The 22,951-nt window shown below is 44.2% G+C and overlaps 1 protein-coding gene across 8 annotated transcripts; it reads right to left on the bottom strand.

Annotated features, from left to right (window-relative positions):
• Nucleotides 1–9,443: 9,443 nt before the first annotated feature.
• Nucleotides 9,444–22,836, bottom strand: ATPSCKMT (ATP synthase c subunit lysine N-methyltransferase). 8 transcript variants are annotated; one of them, XM_081012988.1, is made up of 6 exons: nt 22,527–22,836; nt 21,457–21,674; nt 17,216–17,511; nt 13,368–13,505; nt 11,116–11,166; nt 9,444–10,024 (listed from the first exon to the last, which is right to left on the bottom strand). In XM_081012988.1, exons 2-6 carry the CDS (start codon nt 21,467–21,469, stop codon nt 9,824–9,826), a joined length of 699 nt encoding a protein of 232 aa, XP_080869114.1. In that variant the 5' UTR covers nt 21,470–21,674; nt 22,527–22,836; the 3' UTR covers nt 9,444–9,823. The 8 variants fall into 8 exon arrangements, with proteins under 8 accessions (XP_080869114.1, XP_080869117.1, XP_080869119.1 ...); XM_081012991.1 differs by lacking the exon at nt 22,527–22,836 and adding an exon at nt 18,184–18,339 and having other exon boundaries at nt 21,457–22,157; XM_081012993.1 differs by lacking the exon at nt 22,527–22,836 and adding an exon at nt 18,162–18,339 and having other exon boundaries at nt 21,461–22,157.
• Between the last annotated feature and the right edge of the window lie 115 nt (nt 22,837–22,951).

The following is a 22,951-nucleotide window of genomic DNA, read 5'->3' as shown; positions in this document are numbered from 1 at the left end:
TGCGGACTCTGCGGTACAACACAACTACCAGGAGTCCAAAGCATTTCTTTGTCCCACCTTGAAACTTCTTGCATAATACAACCAAGAATTCCGTTCAAACTTTGTGCAGCTAACTGAATCACAATAGCTTCTTCTACCCATTGTATACTCACTATGCTACACTCATACTTGTTATATTTGACCAGCATACTCTACTTTTAGTGAAACTGTGAAGACCTACATCTGTTAGCTTTATTTTGGAAAAAACGTGGTATGAAAACTAGAGCTCATAAAACATTAGAAGTTTGGGAGTGGGATTCAAACCATGCAATTTTTCCTTTAATTTACACATTTGAATGTTAGAAATTGGTGTATAACATCATAATTCAAAATTCATCAGACCTGGTTTTTCCATCTATATTCAATGAGATGTTTCCTGGTTGGTTGAATGAAAATATGAAGCTGGTTGTGTTGCAAGGCAGCTGTCAGACACTGCCAAATACAAGAGGAATGCAAGTTTCCCAGATGACTTGTTGCCCTGAAGAGCATCAGCAGGCTTGGAAATTTTATAGGTAGAAGGCAATGGTTGAGAAGCTTCTGCTTGTTGCCTTAAAGAGCCTGTTATGTACTGAAGTTCTCACCCTGGGCCAGCAGGGGGATACTGTAGATAGTTATGCAAATGAAGGATCGAAAAGTGACGTTCAGTGATTGGATAGTTTTGTATGCAAATGAAGGATCGAAAAGTGACGTTCAGTGATTGGATAGTTTTAGAAAATGGCAACAGTTACATTGTTCTGGAGCTCTATATAAGCAGGCTGACTGAGCTCCTCAGTTTAGTTCTGTTCCAGCTCACAAAATAAAGAGCTGCTTTGGAGAAATCGCTGTGTCGTCTGCTATGTCAACCCACAACTTAACAGAGCCCCCCATTTTCCCCAACCTGAAAGCACAGTGGTAAAGGAGGATGGTTGCCTCCTGGGATAGCTCAGTCAGAAGAACACTAATTTCAGGGTCCTGGGTTCAAGTCCCACTTTGAGCAAAAAAATCCTGCATTTCTGACCCTTGTGATCCCTCCCAACACTAGGATTCCTCCTGCTCTTCCAGGGTTTTCTTGCTGCAGTGAATGGTGAGGGAGGACCATCCTCTGGGTACCAGGATATTAATATTATCCTGCTGTCTTGATATTCTCTCTCCTCTTGGCAAAGTAGGAAAAGTCAAGAGCATCCTTAAAGCCACTTCAGTGAATGGAATTTAATATGTATGCAAAGCATTTATCTCTCCCCCACCAGTTCATTGTTAGCTCTTAAAATACTAAACCTATGCCAATGCAGATATACGCTCTTCAGATTAATACATTTATAAGCACTTCCCTGTCATCAGAGCTGTCAGCTGTTTCTGACATGTTGCTGCAGGGCTATCTAGTTTATGTCAGAAAACTAACTGATGCACTCTAGGTGAAGCAGATGCAATATTCCCCCCAGGAAAGCATAAAGACATAAACAAAGTAATCCTATACTTTGGTGGTGGGGGCGGGGGGGGATGTCCAGAGATACACCACTGCTAAAGGCAACGAGAGCTCAGCCCATGGCAGAAAAGGAAAATGTGGCAGAAATGTTTTTTTCAAAGATGCTGCTAAAATACCAGTCACACCTCCAGCATCCTTGACATCCATGGAGAGACCCAGCCCATTTGGATAATCTGTGGGAGTGGCCCCAACACCCACAATGCCCCCATCAAAGGAGTCCTAGTGTTGCCCTAGTATTGTAGGCAACACACACACAGCTCCCAAGCGACCCCAGGAAGAGGTCCAAGACCCCAACTGCCATACCTCACCCTCATGCAGAAGGATCCAGCCTCAAGGGCCCATCAGCTCCCCCCTGGCAATCCTCACCCACCCCACAGCCACTGGGCTTCTTTTCCTCCTGGCAGGGCTGTAGAACACAGGCCACTTCCAGGCATTTCGACTGATAACACTTCAGTGCTGCTTATCAAGAAGTATGGATTTCCAAACGGGAACCAGTGACTGAAAAATTAAGAATTTCACATGATTCTGTGAGGATTATCCCTAAACTTTAAGCCAGTAGAGGCTTAATGAAGAAGGCTCTGTCAGCAGGATGAGGTCCACGGCCAGCCATACAAGTGCATAAAGCAAACACATTAGCAGTTGAATCAAACAAAATATTCGGGTTCTCTTTGGAGCTCAATATTCAAAATTTGCAGGCCTACACTTCTCATTCTTTAATTTGCAATATTTGCCTTTGGTATCATTTTTCACATCTGCTTTCCACACAAGCAGCACATAGGAGCAAGAGATCAGTTGTCCAAAGCAAAACCTGCAATACAGAACTTCTGTCCGTGGTGCTGGGTCTATAGAGGGTCCTTGGCAACTCGGGTATGTTGCCACTTGCTGCATCAATTGTCAAATGATGAACAAAGACACGTGTACTACTGACCCCCAGTGTTGAGTAACCATGCAATGAGAATCCAAAGAATGCATTTGCTTATAGGCCAGACTTAGGCAACTCACCCAAGGTGGGGAACCTTCTGTGTAACCTTGGGAGTGCCATACCTTGTTTTCTGGCACTGCATTGGTGTAACCAGAATGGCACCTCTACCTAAGTACCTGTGTGTTTGTTGTGAAAGTTTCAGGGTTGTGTCAGGTGTTCTACTACCAGGATCAGTTTCCATGAAAGTTTGAGCCACTTTTCTGTGCTGCCTTCCTGGTCTGCTTCCTGGAGGCTTCCTGATGGGGGGCTCCCCATGGACATCAGGTGGGCCCCTGTGAGAACTGGATGCTGGACCAGATGGGTCCCTGGTCTGGTCCAGCTGGACTCTTCTTGCATTCTTAAGAAACCTGCTCATGCCTGTTGACCCTTGGTTGGATCCAGCAAGGCTCTTCTGGTTTTCTTAGTTAATCTAACAACTCAACCCTAGTATTTATTTTTTATTTTTTTTAAAAAAACCCCAATAAAAGCTAAGGAGTGTGAATAAAGCAAAAAGTGAGCATATTTCTATAAAACCTACTCTATTGGACAGAAAGAATACCATCCAGTAGATATATGAATGGTAAATTCCGTTACATTTTTCTCACATCCTCAATCAAAATGATTAATGAATTAATAAACTAATTATTGTTACATCTCTCTCTCACGTCCTCAGGCTCCCTCCCTTATGACATGCCTCTTGGCTGTAAACTTGTGTGGTTTTGTAATCTCTTATTTAACCATAACTCTTATTTTTGAAAGCAAATGAATAGCTATATGTTCATAAATAAGCCCAGTTCAATTCAGTGGGACTTATTGCCACCTAAACAGGTACAGGAGTCATAGCTAAGGCTACCTATTGCATGCACACCTACCTAGGAACAAGGCACTTTGAACTCAAAAGAACTTATTTATAAACAGGCACCTGCAAAATTACACAGTAAGTGAATTTTATAGGTGGTCTCAAGTGAAGCTATACTCGGAGTAGACTAACTGAAATCAAAGGACTAAAGTCATGACTTACTGTACTTAAATCTATTGATTTCAACGGATCTATTCTGAGTATGACTTACATACGACCAATTGTTTCATGTCCTTTGCCAATTGCAACTCCAGACTCTAAACTATTTCAGACTCCTTATCATACCGGCAATTCATAACATGCTGCTCTTAATTTCCTGCAATGATACGGCATTGATCTGGCTTAAACATGGGGAACAAATGGACTCTGAAATATTAAGATTCCTTTGAGATAGCTGAATAAACTGCAGCAGGGGACGGAGATCTACATTGGGGACAAGGGTGGGAGGAGACCAGCAGCGCCTCCTATTTGCCAAGAGGTTGCTTTGAGGTGGCATGGGGGGGCGCTGCTGAGGCGGAGGCAGGTCCAGCCCTCAGGGGCGATGCATTCCTTGGAGACAGGATCTGCTGCCCTGGTGAATCCTGCCTCCTTAGGCTAATCTCCTCACCTTTCCTCAAGGTTGTGGGCATGGTTTTCCACCCTCATTTTATCCTCACAACAACCTGAAATCGGTTGTTCCTGAGAGGAAGAGTAACTGGGCCAATATCATCCAGTGAAGTTCATGGCCAAGTGAGGATTTGAACCCAGATCTCCCCAGGCCTAGTCCAAAATTGTAACTACTACACCAAATGTTTTGCTTGGGAGGGATTTGAACCATCAGCCTTCTAAGCTTTAACTGACATGGATACTTAGCATTTGAGTAGCACCTTTTCTAGGGTTCAGAGTACTTCACAAACATCATCTTTTGGCCTTATGACTACACTGTAAGCTAGACCAGACTTATTACCCCAATATTGCAGTTCTGAGGGTGAGATACAATGGCTTGCCGAAAGTCACCTAATAAATTCAGAACAGAGGTAAGATTAGAACCGGGGGTTCTTATTAATGGTTTTAAATACACTTGCTTAGAAAATAATCCATGGTAAACACACTTGCCCCATCAAACAAAATGAGACTTCTGAGAAACATGCCCAGGAATGTGCCATCAGTCACAACACTATGCTGTGTCTGCAAAGTGTTATCTGGCGACAGTTTAAGTCATCACCTGGTCGGATTAATCACTGAACACTGTCACAACAACGCAAAGTAAAGAGACAAGCATCTCAAGAATTGTATTATTGAAAAGTACACAAAAGAGGAAAGTACAAATGTACATAGAAACACATTAAAGTGCACAAGATTTTTAAAAAAGCATCATGGGTAAAGGAATTTGCAGCAAAGTCCATTTGATGTGTCTGTAACCTGGAAAGGAGGCCATGTGAGAGAAAAGAGCCAGTCTGAATTTTGGCCATTTGAATTTGGGCAAATACTTCTTTGGGGCTTGCTGGCAAGAAGCAGGTGTATGTGTATCAGGGGGTTTGTGAACGCTGTTGTTGTTATTTTGGGATCAATGCTATTAGTGCAGCTGCCTGCCATATATTCCTCCTTGCTTCCCACCTGCTCTTTCCGTACACGTCCAGTATTTTTGCATTGCAAGGAAACTGGCACTGGAAAGCTGCCTTGGAACTTATTAGCACTCAGGGAGCAGGAAACAATGTAACACACTCCTCTGAGACGCTCCGCTGGTAGCAAACTCCTGGGGAATGAGAGCAAACACAGGTGCAAACACAGAAAGAGGAAGGGGGAAAATCACTGCCCCCATACTGGCTTTCTTTTTCTCAAATGCAGCCCCCTTTCATGGAGTGCACAAGCCATGCAGAGGTCACTTTTCTCAAAACTGTTTCAGAACTAAATGCACAAACCTAACCATACCTATGTACCCAGAAATAAGTCCAGCTGAATTCAGTGGGGCTGCTGCCAAAGCAAACAGCGTTAGGATTACAACCTAAGTTGTTACGTCCTTTGATATCCTTTTTCTTTTTAATGCCCACAAGTATAAAGTCCAGCGAACATAAACCCGTCATTGTAGGCATTAATATTGTCGTTGGTGGTGGTGTTTAGTCGTTTAGTCATGTCCGACTCTTCGTGACCCCATGGACCAGAGCATGCCAGGCACTCCTGTCTTCCACTGCCTCCCGCAGTTTGGTCAAACTCATGCTGGTAGCTTCAAGAACACTGTCCAACCATCTCGTCCTCTGTCGTCCCCTTCTCCTTGTGCCCTCCATCTTTCCCAACATCAGGGTCTTTTCCAGGGAGTCTTCTCTTCTCATGAGGTGGCCAAAGTATTGGAGTCTCAGCTTCAGGATCTGTCCTTCCAGTGAGCACTCAGGGCTGATTTCCTTAAGAATGGATAGGTTTGATCTTCTTGCAGTCCATGGGACTCTCAAGAGTCTCCTCCAGTACCACAATTCAAAAGCATCAATTCTTCGGCGATCAGCCTTCTTTATGGGCCAGCTCTCACTTCCATACATCACTGCTGGGAAAACCATAGCTTTAACTATACGGACCTTTGTTGGCAAGGTGATGTCTCTGCTTTTTAAGATGCTGTCTAGGTTTGTCATTGCTTTTCTCCCAAGAAGGAGGCATCTTTTAATTTAATGGCTGCTGTCACCATCTGCAGTGATCATGGAGCCCAAGAAAATAAAATCTCTCACTGCCTCCATTTCTTCCCCTTCTATTTGCCAGGAGGTGATGGGACCAGTGGCCATGATCTTTGTTTTTTTGATGTTGAGCTTCAGACCATATTTTGCGCTCTCCTCTTTCACCCTCATTAAAAGGTTATTTAATTCCTCCTCACTTTCTGCCATCAAGGTTATGTCATCTGCATATCTGAGGTTGTTGATATTTCTTCCAGCAATCTTAATTCCGGTTTAGGGATTCATCCAGCCCAGCCTTTCGCATGATGAATTCTGCATATAAGTTAAATAAGCAGGGAGATAATATACAGCCTTGTTGTACTCCTTTCCCAATTTTGAACAAATCAGTTGTTCCATATCCAGTTCTAACTGTAGCTTCTTGTTTCTCAGAAACTGAGAGATTTCTCAGAAGACAGATGAGGTGATCAGGAACTCCCATTTCTTTAAGAACTTGCCATAGTTTGCTGTGGTCCACACAGTCAAAGGCTTTTGCATAGTCAATGAAGCAGAAGTAGATGTCTTTCTGGAACTCTCTAGCTTTCTCCATAATCCAGCGCATGTTTGCAATTTGGTCTCTGGTTCCTCTGCCTCTTCTAAATCCAGCTTGCACTTCTGGGAGTTCTCGGTCCACATACTGCTTGAGCCTGCCTTGTAGAATTTTAAGCATAACCTTGCTAGTGTGTGAAATGAGTGCAATTGTGCGGTAGTTGGAGCATTCTTTGGCACTGCCCTTCTTTGGAATTGGGATGTAGACTGATCTTCTCCAGTCCTCTGGCCACTGCTGAGTTTTCCAAACTTGCTGGCATATTGAGTGTAGCACCTTAACAGCATCATCTTTTAAAATTTTAAATAGTTCAGCTGGAATACCATCACTTCCACTGGCCTTGTTATTTGCAGTGCTTTCTAAGGCCCATTTGACTTCACTCTCCAGGATGTCTGGCTCAAGGTCAGCAACCACACTACCTGGGGTGTATCCATATCTTTCTGGTATAATTCCTCTGTGTATTCTTGCCACCTCTTCTTGGTGTCTTCTGCTTCTGTTAGGTCCTTACCACTTTTGTCCTTTATTATTAGTACTAATAAATATGCTGGCATGCTGAAATTCTATACCCACTCATTAAAAAAGCAATTATTTTTGAAAGATTTCTGGAGCACTTCAGCACCTGCTAATGAACACGGTTACATAGGTGGAGCGTGCTTTCCTGCCAACAGTAAATATAATCCTTTTCTAAGAAAAGTACGGAAGGAAGTATAGATTAGGTGTGTGTAGAAAAAGCTTAACAACATAAGATGGGCCATGCCTACAACTTTTTAGTCAAATTATACATACACCCTCACAAATTTTTTATGTCACCCATCTTATTCACATGCACACAAGTGCTCACATTAAAAAACAACACCCTGAGTTTTGAAAGGGGCCAAAAAGCTTATTCCCTCCCCAATCTTTCTTTCTTTATGCTGGTTCACAGCCCCAGAACAATGCTGCTTTAGGACTTCTTTGCGGGTGATCCATACCAGTCAGGGTTCATATAGCTAGTTCATATTACGTTTGGTTCCTGACAATGTTGCTATGACCAAATAAAGCTCTCACATGCGGGGAGGGGAAATGGTCCTTGTTGCCAAGGCAACCGCAAGATGCTCCCCATCTTGTTGTGTTCGCAGATCCATTGCCTGCCCATGCTGCACAGCAAGACTCTTGCCCGAATTCCACTCTAGCTACATGCAGTTCTGCATGACTAGATGTGGCAGAATATGAATGGGAATGTGTTGCTGGATGATTATCCCTGACACTGACATATGAATAACATTATATAGCAACTCATTAACAATCTGTGATTAGGTTGTATGCAAAGTCGCCCAATGTCCACTCTCTTACAAACTCTTTTGTACCCTTTCACAGATATGGAAAATAAAAAAGGAGGGACTATCTCAGGACAGGGAAGGACTCAGGAAAAGCAAAAAACACCTACAGTGGTGCCTTGGGTTAAGTACTTAATTCGTTCCGGAGGTCCGTTCTTAACCTGAAACTGTTCTTAATCTGAAGCATCACTTTAGCTAATGGGGCCTCCTGCTGCTGCTGTGCTGCCGGAGCATGATTTCTGTTCTCATCCTGAAGCAAAGTTCTTAACCTGAAGCACTATTTCTGGGTTAGCGGAGTCTGTAACCTGAAGCGTATGTAACCTGAGGTACCACTGTATTTGGGTTTAACACTAATGCTTCTGGGGAAGAATCAAACTTAGTACTGCCTATAAATTCTAATGAAAAGCCTAAAGTCCAAGATTTGGTTGGTTTCTTCAAAGCTCCAATTTCTTGGCTCTTATTGCTTCTCTGTACTCTTTTCTCTTCTATCCTTGAACTTCCCTAGTTTTTTTAATTTCTTCTGAGACTTTATCATCCACAAAGTTACTTCTGTCCCAAGAGCCTGTGTGAAGTTGTATTCCCAGCAACAAATCTGACAACATTCCTTTCCATCACAGAAGTTATAGCACAAACTTTCTGACAGCTTTGCTCCAGGGCAGTTGTGATGGTCATGAATATTTTGTGCCATACCACCAGCTTAGCCAACTGTGTTAAAAGGTTCGCAAACACAATAAGACAAGAGGGAAACTTTGAAGGGGAGGAGCTATGCCTGGTTTATAGCGTACTTGATAGCAGTGCTGGCTTCAGGTTCCATGCGATCTGCATATTTCTCCATTTGCTGAAGAAGTATGAAATGAGGTTCAATCCTGGAGATCTCATCCTGCTTCATCTGAGAGTTATGTTATTGTTTATATGTGCAATGAGACTGGGATGACCTACAAGCACTTGGCAGTTCTCTGTATTATCATTACGCTGCCTTTTGTCAAAACCATTTAATCAATTGCATCATCTTCATTTCAACATACTGGCCTGGACTCAACATTCTCTGAGTACTGGTTCAAGGAGCTGTTGCACTGGAGTAAAGGCAAAAATAATGGTTCTACAATATGAAATCCAGTGCAACGGATGCAGAAGCTTGCTGTGCAACCAGAAGTGTTGGGGCTACATCAATCTGCTATACAACCAGCCAGCAGAACCATGCTGGCTTCCTTCCCTTCCCTGGTGCAACTGGTATACCGCTTAGTAGTATACTGCACTAGTATGCTAGTGCAACTAGTATACCGCCAAGTGACTTTAACTTAGCATGATGCTGAACTCCTCCCATTGGCTGCTTCTTCTGATGCTTTGTACTGACTTGTAACTCCAGTCACACACACACCCTACTGTACTCTTTCTGTGGCCCTGCATCCTGGCAGGCACTTTAAATATCTGTCCTCATAAAATGTGGCAATACAGTTTCTTGTTCTGACGAAGTGGAAGTGTATTGAGTAGGAAAGGTAGAAGAGCAAGCAGCGAGGGAGAGACCTGCTTCAGAGGAAGGGTGTCTAAGGTCTTCATCTAATCGTAAAGCACAAAGAATACTCAAAGGAAAGTTAGCTGTATCAGACAGCCCAATTTTTAATAAAACCTTGTTAGATATTACAATTGATTATGCATTAGAGTGAAATACACATATAACTGAGGACACATTTTACCAGTGCATTTTTAAGAATTGGTAAGTCATAATTCTGTCATTTACTTTTTAAATTAAAGCTATATCCCACCTAACCATGACTGGGGGGGGGGGAATTGTACAAGTATTTTTCATGGCTGAAGCCCTCCTTGGCAAGACACAGGAAATATTCAGGAAGCATTTAGTGCTATCACTACCGAAATATTCTCCCACCTGCCTAAGAGACACAATACTATCTATAAGATGCCCACATTCACTGTTTAAAGGCACCAGTGCAATACTTCTGGAATTTAAACTAATTAGAAAGAATGCACTTAGTCTTAATCAAATCATTTTCTTCTTTCATTCCAAAGGATTCTGAATCATATGCCCACACAGCATCAATGCCCTCTCCAAAGCTGTGCTTTGGTCTCCAGTGGGGGAAAGGAAAGCGGCAGGCAATGACCCTGGCATCTGACGACAGCTCTTCACCAAGCTTCTCCTCTAGTTGCAGCATCTGTGAAGGAACAAAGCCACACAAAACCCCTTCAGACGGTGGGGAGGACATGGTGTTCAGCACTAGGATATGTACACGAATAACTAACTGAGTATATAAAACATTAGCTTTCCAGTGCTTGACAGAGAACATCCAGGAACTGCCAATTCATTTCGAAGTTAGGCAAGGGACGACCTACTGTGGAACATGCATGTCAAACAATGTATGGAATTATAAAATCAAGTGAGGACTAAATGTCAGAAGACTTCGGCAGAACCTTAGAATCACCTTGGAAGACTTCAGTGGGCTGGAAGAGGGATGCAAGAATTAAAAGAGGTTTGCTGAGTGTGGAATAAGACACTGGCTGTACAGAAATGTTGATAGCAAATGAGCAGAAGACACAGCAGACGTAGCCTGCGATAAGCACTCTGTAGAGGAAGGAAGGCTCTATGCACTTGAATGGTTGTGGGGAGACTTCTGGAGAGTTTCACATTTTAGCAGCAGTTTCTACCCCTTTTTAAATTTTTATTATTAAAGATTTTCATGCTTTACAAAAGGACATGCCTTGTCTCCTTTTTCAAGTTGTACAGTCTTTTCTACTGATCAGTTACATTTGTTATGGGACATTAGTGTTGAGTACAGTATAAGGTCAGGAAGAAGAGGGGGGAAGAGGAGGGGTGACATTTATTTTTTTTGCAGTGTACGTGTGGGGTTTTGTGTCTATTTGCTGGTTACGTTTCCTTGGTAGTGAGAGGCTGGGGGCCCAAGGAGTGGTTGTCTGTGATGGGATTTGTTTGCCTTTGTGAGGAGAGGAGAACTTGTTGGGTCAAGGAAGCCAGATTGATTTGTATGCTGTCGGCGGGTTCTTGTCGTTGTCTTGTTGGGCTGTGTATGTGATAAAGGGGAGCCATACTGGGGCGAAGACGTCCTCTTTTATTTGTCCCCGTGTCAGTTTCAGTTTATTGGTTAGCTTTTCTAATAAGCTGTTTCTACTCCCCACCCCCCCAAACAAAAAACAAGGATTCTGTCCTACCTATTCATTAAAAAGGTTCTACTTGATTTCTATATACCAACATTCTAGATAATTTTATGATTCAATAACAGAAACTTACCATTTGAGGTACTCCAAATATAACAACATTTGTGTACTGGGAAAAACTGACCTATTAAAAAAAAGGTAGTCATAAATATTCATCCTCTAAAAATTCTGTTTGTCTGTCTACTTAGTACAGACCATATGTGTGTAACGTGATGAAAAAGTACATCTAGTTCTTTCTTTTACACTCTAAGAAGCAGAAAATCTGTATTTAAGTTAAATTAAACATTTTGCTCCAGCTGCCTAATGGCAGCAATGCACTGCAGTGGAGATCCCTGCTCTGCTTCTACATATGGACGACAGAAGGAAACTGGTGGTGAGTTTTGCTACTTTGACTTGCCTGCCACTAAAAAACACCTATCTGAATTTCTGCTGCATAAGCATATGAAAGTCTCATTTTCTAAACTTATCTTCTAAACAATTCATTTTGTGTGTTCTTCCTAGGCTTTACTTCCTTTGGAAGAAGCCCAGATTGGTCTCTAAGCTGGGATACTGATCATATTACACTCAAGAACAAACTTTCTAGGTTAAGGTTTCTTAAGAAGAGAGATATTTCTAATATTTAACAAGGAATAAATAATTTGGTAGGCTGGTCCAATATTAAAGATTCCTGTTCCAGTCTTTTTATGTTTCTCTTTCATTATATTTTCATGAATTTCAAACATAATGATATTATATGAGAGGAACTGCTTAGTCTACCACCCTCTGAAAAGCTCCTGTTTTTTTTAAAGTCACAGCCATCTAACAACTAACTCTCATGAGAACATATCAGATTAACACTGAAAAGATAACCTGCTTATTCACTAACTCTGATGGAACTTGTATTCCAAAACAACTTGTGGGTTCTGGGTTGGGGATGGCCAATTAATTTAAATACAGCAATGAAAAGAGTCAGATCAAAACCAGGAGATAAAGAATTCAAACAACTGGGAGCAGCAAGGAAGAAATGGTGAGGTTCAGTAGTGGAAATTAATTTAATTCCTTTGAAATGTTTGTTAGCTGTTTTCCTCAAAAGCTCAAAGTGGCCTACAATAAATAAAATAGCAAGACAACACCATGAAATCCCAGTGTTACAAACACAAAAGATAAAAGCATTCAAAAACTTCCAGTTCCCACAGCTCAGATAATAACTTTTAGCCAGAGAAACAGAACTTTTTGCCATTTGGGCTTCAAAAGGACAACGAAACAAGATTACAGAATACAAGGAGAACAGAAAAAAGGAGTCCTGTGACCATTAAAGATGAGCAAAATAGATTAGGGAAGTTGAATTCAAGACAGAGGAAAGAGAGAAGACACCAAGCAGAGAGTGTTGAAAGAGTTATAGGAGAGAGAGAGAGGTTTAGTTGCGTTAAAGAAGAGTAAAGGATGTCTTTTATAGACATTACAAAAGGGAAAGCAACACGACTTCGCACTGAATGAATGTGGGCTTGTACATAGATAAAGCCAGAGAGAAACCCAGTCTTCTATGTGTCCTATCTAAAGAGCAGCACTGTGCAACCACCCCACCCTGCAAATCCAGATTGTGACAGGTGTTGGGAGGTGGCAGACCTAAAGACCCACCTGCTCTTATGACCTCTACTCAGGGCCAGCCCAAGGCCTGAGGCAAACCACAAAAGAGTGCCCCCTTCACCATCAGGGAAGAAGGGGTGAGTGAAGACCTACATCAGGAACAAGGAGGGGAGAATCAAATTTACCTGATCTGATGGTTGAGTGGGAATCAAAGGCCGCCACAGGGCCACAGGGGGAAAGGGCCCCACTCTGAATCACGCTGTGCAGGTGCAGAGTTGAGAAGACCCTAGAAGGCAGCCCCCGCCATTTCCTCCCTAGGCGTAGCAGGAGATCCGCAGCCTATTTGCCAAAAGGCCGCTGTGGAGGTGGCACTGAGGAGGTGGCTGAAAAGGAGGGGGCAGATTTGGCATCCGAGGAGGAGGATGCAGCAGCAGGTGATGCCTCCCTTGGGGACCAGATCTGCTGCTCCTGAGGATCTTGCCGCCCAAGATGGTCGCCTCACCTTGCCTAATGGGTGGGCTATCCGGCCTCTAGTTTGGCCCAAAGGCAGACACAAACAAAAAGGTTGAAGAAAGGGGGAAAGGAGAATTGCCATTTTGCCTCTGGTTTTAATTTAATTTAATATGTGTGCTCCAATTCTTATTTCCCACTGGAATTTCAATATTAGTATGCAGCATTTTTTTTAAAGTTAAAAGCCATAGTCAATATTGCAACTGACCATTTTACTAGCATCGCTGATAGTTGTAAATGTTCTCGTACCTTCCATAAGTCTGAAATGTAAAATTTGGTATCCTGATGAACTCCTTCTCTCCAGGCACAGTACCTGGAATACCACACGAGCCAAGGATTTAATTCATAACCAACAGCTTTGAATCCAACTTTTGCAGCTGCTATTACCTGCAAAAAGATAAATCAGTCTTTGTTCAGTAAAATAAACAGATTCCTTGGGACACCGAATATTAGAACTTGGTATTCTGTGAAAATACAGAAATAATTTAAATAAGGCAAACATACATCAGGATCTTAGGCATGTATAGCAGTGTATACAGAGTTCAATGGGATTTAATTTTTATTGCACGTACAGGTGAAACTTGAAAGATTAGAATATCGTGGAAAAGTTCATTTATTTCAGTAATTCAACTTAAAAGGTGAAACTAACATATGAGATAGACTCATGACATGCAAAGCGAGATATGTCAAGCCTTTATTTGTTATAATTGTGATGATTATGGCGTAAAGCTGATGAAAACCCCAAATTAACAATCTCAGAAAATTAGAGTATTAAATGAAATCAGCAAAACAAGGATTGCAAAATAGAGCAATATTGGTCCTCTGAGAAGTAGAAGCAAGCATATGTACTCTGTACTTGGTTTGGACCCCTTTTGCATCAATTACTGCCTCTATGCGGCGTGGCATGGATGCTATCAGCCTGTGGTACTGCTGAGGTGTTATGGACGACCAGGATGCTTCAATAGCAGCCTTCAGCTCTTCTGCATTGCTCGGTCTCATGTCTCTCATCTTTCTCTTGGCAATGCTCCATAGATTCTCTATGGGATACAGGTCAGATGAGTTTGCTGGCCAATCAAGCACAGTAATCCCATGAGCACTGAACCAGGTTTTGGTACTTTTGGCAGTGTGGGCAGTGACAAAGTCCTGCTGGAAAATTAAATCAGCATCCCCATAAAGCTCATCTGCAGAAGGAAGCATGAAGTGCTCCGAAATTTCCTGGTAGACGGCTGTGTTGACCCTGGACTTAATGAAGCACAGTGGACCAACACCAGCTGATGACATGGCTCCCCAAATCAACACAGACTGTGGAAACTTCACACTAGACTTCAAGCATCTGGCATTGTGTGCCTCCCCATTCTTCCTCCAGACTCCTGGTCCTTGGTTTCCAAATGAGATGCAAAAGTTGATCTCATTAGAAAAGAGGACTTGGGACCACTGAGCAACAGACCGGTTCTTTTTTTCTTTAGCCCAGGTAAGACACTTCTGACGTTGTTTCTTGTTCAGGAGCAGCTTGACAAGAGGAATACAACATTTGAAGCCCATCTCCAGGATCCGTCTGTGTGTGGTGGCTCTTGATGCACTAACTCCAGCCTCAGTCCACTCCTTGTGAAAGTCCCCAATACGTTTGAGTGGTCTTTTTCTGACAATCCTCTCCAGGCTGCGGTCATTCCTGCTGCTTGTGCACCTTTTTCTTCCACACTTTTCCCTTCCACATAACTTTCCATTAATGTGCTTCAATACAGCACTTTGGGAACATCCAACTTCTTCTGCAATTACCGTTTGAGGCTTTCCTTCCTTATGGAGGGTCTCAATGATGGCTTTCTGCACAACTGTCAGGTTAGCAGCCTTCCCCATGATTGTGCTTCCTACTGAACCCATTGCAGATGTTATGGATTGAATAGCTACTGCACCTTTTCACAATATTCTAATTTTCTGAGATTGTTCATTTGGGGTTTTCATCAGCTGTACGCCATAATCATCACAATTATAACAAATAAAGGCTTGACACACCTCACTTTGCATGTCATGAGTCTATCTCATATATTAGTTTCACCTTTTAAGTTGAATTTCTGAAATAAATGAACTTTTCCAAGATATTCTCATTTTTCGAGTTTCATCTGTATATATGATAGGAATCATAAAAGGAATGTTTTCTTGTTGAAGCAATTATCTGTTCAATTGCAGATCTCAGCCTTGCAAATATCTGAATAAATCGATTTGGCTATTCACTTTAACGGGAATCTGTCAATTTGTTCGTAACAAGCAGGTGATGCAATCGTTTGGAGCCACTTCTATCAGGGTTGCCTGATAATGTATTTTCTCCTGCAATGGTTTAAAAAGACAAGAGCTGCAACTTCTTCCATCATGCTCCACCCTTGGTCCCGTTGCCCACATGCCTGCTGAGAGGTGGTCAGAGAAATCCAAACCACCCTTCCTCCAGGGCTCTTCCAGATGAGCTGGCAGGGGGTTGGACTCGATGGCCCTTGTGGTCTCTTCGAAATCGGAATCAGTGAAGGCGGTGAAGGTCCTGTGTGAGTGTCTGGAGGCGGTTGGAGGATGGATGGCGGCTAACAGATTGAGGTAGACTCCTGACAAGACAGAAGTACTGTTTGGGGGGACAGGGGGCGGGCTGGTGTGGAAGGACTCCCTGGTCCTGTCGGGGGTAACTGTGCCCCTGAAGGACCAGGTGCGCAGCTTGGGAGTCATTTTGGACTCACAGCTGTCCATGAAGGCACAGGCCAATTCTGTGTCCAGGGCGGCTGTCTACCAGCTCCATCTGGTACGCAGGCTGAGACCCTACCTGTCTGCGAACTGTCTCGCCCGAGTGGTACTACTCTGTCATGCGCTCTCCATGGCTCTCCATGACTACTGCCATGCGCTCTACATGGAGCTACCTTTGAAGGTGACCTGGAAACTACAACTAATCCAGAATGTGGCAGCTAGACTGGGGACTGGGAGCAGCCACCGAGACCATATAACAAAGGTCCTGAAAGACTTACATTGGCTCCCAGTACGTTTCCAAGCACAATTCAAAGTGTTGGTGCTGACCTTTAAAGCCCTAAATGGCCTCGGCCCAGTATACCTGAAGGAGCGTCTCCACCCCCATCGTTCAGCCTGGACACTGAGATCTAGTGCCAAGGGCCTTCTGGGGGTTCCATCACTGCGAGAAGTGAAGTGACAGGAAACCAGGTAGAGGACCTTCTTGGTAGTGGTGCCCACCCTGTAGAACGCCCTCCCACCAGATGTCAAAGAAATAAACTATCGGACTTTTAGAAGACATCTGAGGGCAACCCTGTTTAAAGAAGCTTTTAATACTAGATGAATCATTGTATTTTAATATCCTGCTGGAAGCCGCCCAGATGGGCGGGGTATAATTTATTATTATTATATCAAGCTAGTCTCACAGTCATCACTGGCTTAGGCCTGATCTCAACCCAACTGCTGGGCCCGGCTGGACCTGGCACAGGGACGAGGCCCAGCCATCATCATCCCTCAGCAACCAGCCTGTGACTGCAGCAGCACCGCTCTGCAAAGCCCTGCCAGGCTGGGGGTTAGAATGGAAGCCTAAACCAGGAAGTTAAGAAGTCACAGAAACTCTGCCTCCCTCTCATTTTTCCTCGTCCTTTTGTCCTAGGACGTGGAGTCCCAACTGCTAGAGCAGCAGGGAGTGTGCAAAATGCCTGGGATGGTGGACAGGGCAGGAAAAGTCGAGGTGCTTCAACACCCGACTTAGCAGCAGATTTTAAAGTGCCCATGTGTGTGGCAGGGGACACTGGACGGCAGCTGGCAGCTCTACTGGTGTGCTTTATAGTTCAAATGCAATGCTCATGATTGGCAAGTCAACTGGAAACATCTCCAATTAAAAGATTTAGGTAGCAGGACTGGGAAAGAAACCTCTGCCTGGGAGCTGCTGCCAGTGAGACCAAACAAGACAGGACTGCATGCGCCAATGGATCCGTCAAAGCAGCTTCATGTGTTCCTACGTCTCACCCAGTCCTAGCCCTGTATGAAAGCTACATACACTTTGAGCTCAGTGCCACAAAGGTCGACATGCACTACCATGGCTCCAACAAGAACAAAACCTGACTTTGACTCACAATGCGCCCATCACCACTACCGATATCAACCAGGGGTCCATTTCTGCCCTTTAGCATCCTCAGGACATTTTCAACCTGCTTTGAAGTTGCAGGGACATATGGCAGGCAATGCCTCCTCAGCGCAGGGGCAATAAATGGCGTGGCAACAGAGTACAGGGCCACTAATGTCCCACCAATAACGCCGGTGACCAGTAAGCCCCAGTTCCTTTGTTTAGGGCCCTCATCAGAGGTCATCAATGGCATCATGTCTTGCGCTGTGTTGCCTCCAGAAAGTTTTTCCGGCATACCAAAAATACCTAGAAAAGGGAAAGCATTTATTATACAAGAGAATGTCTATTAAGCTTATATTCTTACACCCCAATTTCAACAGGAGCTATTATATGAGAAAGAGCCCTGCTGGATCAGGCTGTCCAATCTTACATCTTGTTTCCAGCACAGACAATTCAGATATATTTGAGAAGGCATAATGGCAACAGCCCCCCTCCTGCTGTTTGTCCCTCACTAACGGGCATTCTGGTCCATGGGGTCACGAAGAGTCGGACATGACTAATCAACTAAACAGCAACAAACTGGCATTCAAAGGTATCCAGACTCTGAACAAGGCGGGTCCATTAAGGATTAGATAAATTTACCATTCACAAATTTATCTAATTCCCTTTTAAAGCTGTCTGAGCGATGGGCCGCCACATCTTGTAGCAGCAAATTTCATTAGTTAATTATACATGAAGTTCATGTTTAAATCTCTCGCATTCACAGCAGCAGGATTTAAAAATTCCTGGCTTTGGGAACATCATGCCTCTGCTTTCTAATTTAAAACATCAATTTCCTTTCTGGACTGTGCCTCTTGTCAACACTGCCTCAAATTGTATTAACAAAAATGAATTATGAGAGAAACTGAATTATGCCTCAGTTCTGTTCTCATTTAAACAGTACAAAATATACATACACAATCTAGTATTAATACATACTACCCAGTCTCGCAGGATCGGAATAATGAAGGATGATCTCTCATCAGAAATATTTCCTTTGGCATTTCTACTGTAACGTTCATTGGTGTTCTAACACTTGAAATGTTAATGTTCCTTCGTAAATTGGATTCTATTTGCAATGGGGGGGGGGGGAATCTGGAAAACACCATATGATATATAAGCTCACTATGCAAATATACTCCTTTTGAATGCATTATCAGAATCACTGAGAATTCAGAAACACTCAGCCTGATCCTAAGCTTGTTTATTCAGAAGCAGGTCCAACTGATCTGAGTGGGACTTACATGTGAGAAGCATGCATAGGATTAGGCTGCTCATTTCACTGCAAGTTCTGCAACGAAATGAGCAGTCTAACCCTGTGCAGGCCTACTCATCTGTAAGCCCCACACGCTGCAGAATATGCCACAAGCCACATTCTGTAGACCAGAGACATTTATTGAAGGCCATCTGCTCTACCCTATGGAGAGTTAGGCCTGCTGATTCCAACAGCCCTTGTTATCCCCCATTTTGCATAGGATTGGGCTGTGAATATTCATGATGTGCACTGTATGGCATATGAAAGAACCGTTATAGTAACAAAACGGGGAAAACAATGGCTGCAAACAGCTATGCAGCAAGATAATAGAATGTAATACAGTGGTACCTCAGGTTACATACGCTTCAGGTTACAGACTCCGCTAACCCAGAAATAGTGCTTCAGGTTAAGAACTTTGCTTCAGGATGAGAACAGAAATCGTGCTCCGGCGGCGCGGTGGCAGCGGGAGGCCCCATTAGCTAAAGTGGTGCTTCAGGTTAAGAGCAGTTTCAGGCTAAGTACAGACCTCCGGAACGAATTAAGTACTTAACCCGAGGTGCCACTGTATTGGAAGTCAAAAACATCTAAGCCTGGCCTGGAATACCTTTTATCAGCTTTTGCTGATTTGTCAACTGCAATCCTATCTACATGGATTTATCTGCTTTGGTTATCCACGTTCTGGTAATCTACCCTTTGGACAAATTCAGTGCAGCATTTGTGGTTCTGCCTTTGAAAACAGGCCACAAACTTCAGCTTGTCCAGAATAGGGTTGTAAGACTGTTAACTGGGGCTGGCCCATCTAACCATATTAGCTAAAGGTAAAGGACCCCTGGGCGGTTAGGTCTGGTCAAAGGTGACTATGGGATTGCAGTGCTCATCTCGCTTTCAGGCCGAGGGAGCTGGCGTTTGTCCACAAACAGATTTCTGGGTCATGTGGCCAGCAGGACTAAACTGCTTCTGGCGCAACAGGACACTGTGATGGAAGCCAGAGTGCACAGAAACGCCATTTACCTTCCTGCCACAGCGGTACCTATTTATCTAGTTGCACTGGCATGCTTTCGAACTGCTAGGTTGGCAGGAGCTGGGACAGAGCAACGGGAGCTCAGACTCAGCGGTTTAGACCACAGTGCCACCTGCGTCCTTAGCATATTATGATAGTGCTGTCATCTGCATTGGCTTCCAGTCAGTTTCCAGACCCAGTTCCAGGTGCTGATGCTGACTTGTAAAGTCCTAAACAGCCTGGGACTGCCTCCTCCCATATGTCCCAAGCCAGACACTGAGATTATCTTCCATCAGGGAATGGGTATCTCTTTTGGGGGGAGGGTTACACTTTTCAGTATCGGGCAAAATGTTTTTCTTTTCCTGGGCTTTTTAAACTCTCAAGAATCCAAGTAGTTATTGCAGCTTCCGGTTCCAGTTGCCTCAATGGTGCAGCTTCCACAACAACGGGAGATTGGTGGCGAAGGAATAAACAAAGATGACTGAGGGTAATTATCTTTGTAAACTCCCCCAACCCTGGGGGGAGTTTCACTCGCAGATCATCTCGGTACCTGGCTTTCGCTCTGACATGGAATGCGGGAGGCAGGGAGGCGCTGAATGAAAAAGCACTTCACCTGTTGGTAATCCTCCAACAGCGCCATTAAGAAGGAGCAGTTCTTCTGTTCATTAATAATTTAATTAGGATTAATGCACAGATTAATGCACAGATGTGTGCTGGTAATGATGGGACAAGATTAAGGATTGCTGAATTGAAATACAGTGGTACCTCTGGTTGCGAACGGGATCCGTTCTGGAGGCCCGTTCACAACATGAAAAGAGTGCAACCCACAGTGGCGCGTCTGCGCACACGCGGGTTGCGATTCGCCGCTTCTGTGCATGACATCATTTTGCGCTTCTGCGCATGCGGTGAAACCTGGAAGTAACCCTTTCCGGTACTTCCAGGTCGCCGCAGGACGTAAGCTGAAAGAACGTAACATGAAGAGGACGTAACATGAGGTATGACTGTAGCTACAAGGTCGTACAGATTTAAATTCGAATGATGACTTCATTCGATCTAAAAAACGGTATGTGTTGCAGAGGGGAGCCAATGGCTTCGTTATAAATACTTTCTTACATAAAAGACTCAGCAACGCCCCCAAGAAAGCCCCCCCAATTCTTTTTTCATATAGCAAGTGAAGATGAAGGGAGACGGGAGTATAGATATGGATTACGATGACAAATGGAACTGTGTGAGGGAAACATAACAGTATGGAATAATTTTAAAAAGACTGGGAATCTACTGAGTTAATTCTTATTTTTCCCCTGATTGAGGGGAGGACGGATTGGAGGACGGATTGGACTTTGAGGACTTGCCAAGGCTTTGGCGGGGCACCAGATCACTCTTCTACGAGTAATTTTAGCTAATTTCTTCAGTTGGACAGAGAAGGGAGAGCTTGGAAGCTTGCCAGGGCTAAGGCAGGGCGCCAGGGAAATCCCCCCCCCCCCAGGACTGAAAGTAATGGCGATGGAATTTTAAGGCTGCAATCAGAGGGCCTAGAGAACGAAAGAGGAGTGATCTCTTTAGAGTGACACCGAGTCAACAGCGCCATAAGGCACGAAGGAGACCAGGAACAACCAAGATGGGCATAATATTTACAAAGACATAAAAGAACAATTGATTAAGATTAATACCTGACACAGGAAGAAGAAAGGATAACTTCACTAGCGAACTTATATATTACTAAATGTGTTAATACAAATTGAAGTTAAATCATTGTAACTGTGATATAAGGGATTTTATCAAGATTGGATTGTGATTGGATTGAGTAATAGTTTGGAAGCAGAATTAAAGGGAATTAGTAGACCTTGAAGTACAGCATGCAGGGGGCCACTTAAATTTTATAACTGGTTATGTTATTGATTTGTATTTGAATTGGCATTGTAATTTGGTATTGATATACAGTGGAACCTCTACTTACGGACATAATCCATTCCGGAGTTCCTTTTGCTGGTCGAAACGGGTCGCTAGAAGAGGCATCTTGTGCATGTGCGCATTCAGCGGCAGCCACTTCTGCGCATGCACGAATCACAGCAAGCCTGGTGTTTACTTCCGGGTTTGCTGCGGATGCAACTTGGAATGTTCGCAAGAGGCTTATGTAAGTTGAGGCTCCACTGTAATAAGGCCTATACTGGATTTCTGCAATTGAAAATTAATAAAACTTATTTCCAAGTAGTTGTCCATGCACTGTTGCTTCAGCAGAGGTGTCTGCTAATGGAAGGGGCAGCAATTTTTGCAAATTCTTTCTCCCCCTGTCACCTCCCTGCACTCCAAATATCTGTTCTGGACAGTTGGTGGAACCCTCCAAAATATGTTTTAAGATGGATGCAAGGGGGAACTGGCAAAACCTGCTTGCCCTCCCCCTCCATTAGCAGACAACTCCGATAAAAAAACCCTTGCCTGCCAGAGTACCAATTGGATAAAGCCCTTTACTTCAAAATCTAAACCCTGAGTTCGCATGTGTTGGATTTTTTTTATTCCGATTTTATTTTCCTCTTTATACTTAGTTTATAGTTGTAGTATATTGCACTGGAAATCACTCATTCTTGCAGCTTGTTACTAGACAGCCTGTAAATACCGTATTAATAAATTAGTAGGCCGTTGTTGTCGGACCCGCGGCTTCATCCGGGTCAAACCTTACCTGGCATTTACCACAATTTCGAAGAAAGAGGGAGAAGGGCGGCGGGGAAAGTGAACAGAGGGAGGCAAAGAACGGCCCCGAGGAGGGAAAGGAAAGCTGCCGGGATTCCGAAGCAGAACTCGCAAGACTCGAGGCCGAGGCGGGCGCCGGCCTCCCAGGCCCCGCGCAGAGCCCGCCCGCGGGGCAGGGAGGGAGGGAGGGACGCCAAGCGCGCCAACTCCGGGCAGAAGCCTCAGGGAGGCCGCCACTCCGGGCAGACGGCACCATTGTGGTCCCCGAAGGGGGGGGACAGGGCGTCCCCCGGAGTGAAGGGATTCCTTGCCTGCATCCACTGCAAAGCCAAAGGATACCGTCGAGTTCAGAAGAGCCTCCGCCACCTGGCTGCTCCTCCAAGCGAGGCCGCAGGCGGGAAAGGGCAGCCTCCGCTTCCGAATTCAGGATTTCCCTCCCCCGCCCCGCCTAGGCTGGTTGGCGCATAGAGATAGCGAAACCGCAGAGCGGCACAACAAAAGCTTTCAGGCTCGCAAAGCCCTGGAGGTGGGAGGGGGAGCTGCCCGCAGAGAACATGGAGAAATCCAGGGCTTTAGTTGAGCTGAGACTGGCGCCCTCTCCCGGAGAGAAGGCGGCGGCAGAGACAGGAGTCCATCATCTCAGATGATGGAAGAGGTGCTGACAGGGGCTTGTTTTTGTTGGGACTTATTTGTATTGGATGCGGGTCCGTTATAAGAACTGCGATCTTCGTGGCGCATGTTGGTTCGCTTCCTTGTAAACCGCC

This window comes from Podarcis pityusensis, assembly GCF_964106645.2.
Source record: "Podarcis pityusensis genome assembly, chromosome: 7".
Taxonomy (NCBI): domain Eukaryota; kingdom Metazoa; phylum Chordata; class Lepidosauria; order Squamata; family Lacertidae; genus Podarcis; species Podarcis pityusensis.
This window is presented reverse-complemented; position numbering and strand designations above follow the sequence as displayed.

What these genes read in the sequence shown, in the direction of transcription:
- ATPSCKMT (XM_081012988.1), bottom strand. An exon ending in GTAGTGGTGATGGGCGCATT is followed by an intron (nt 13,506 to 17,215) that starts GTGAGTCAAAGT and finishes ATCTTTTTGCAG; the next exon opens with GTAATAGCAGCTGCAAAAGT. An exon ending in ACATTTCAGACTTATGGAAG is followed by an intron (nt 11,167 to 13,367) that starts GTACGAGAACAT and finishes TTTTTTTAATAG; the next exon opens with GTCAGTTTTTCCCAGTACAC.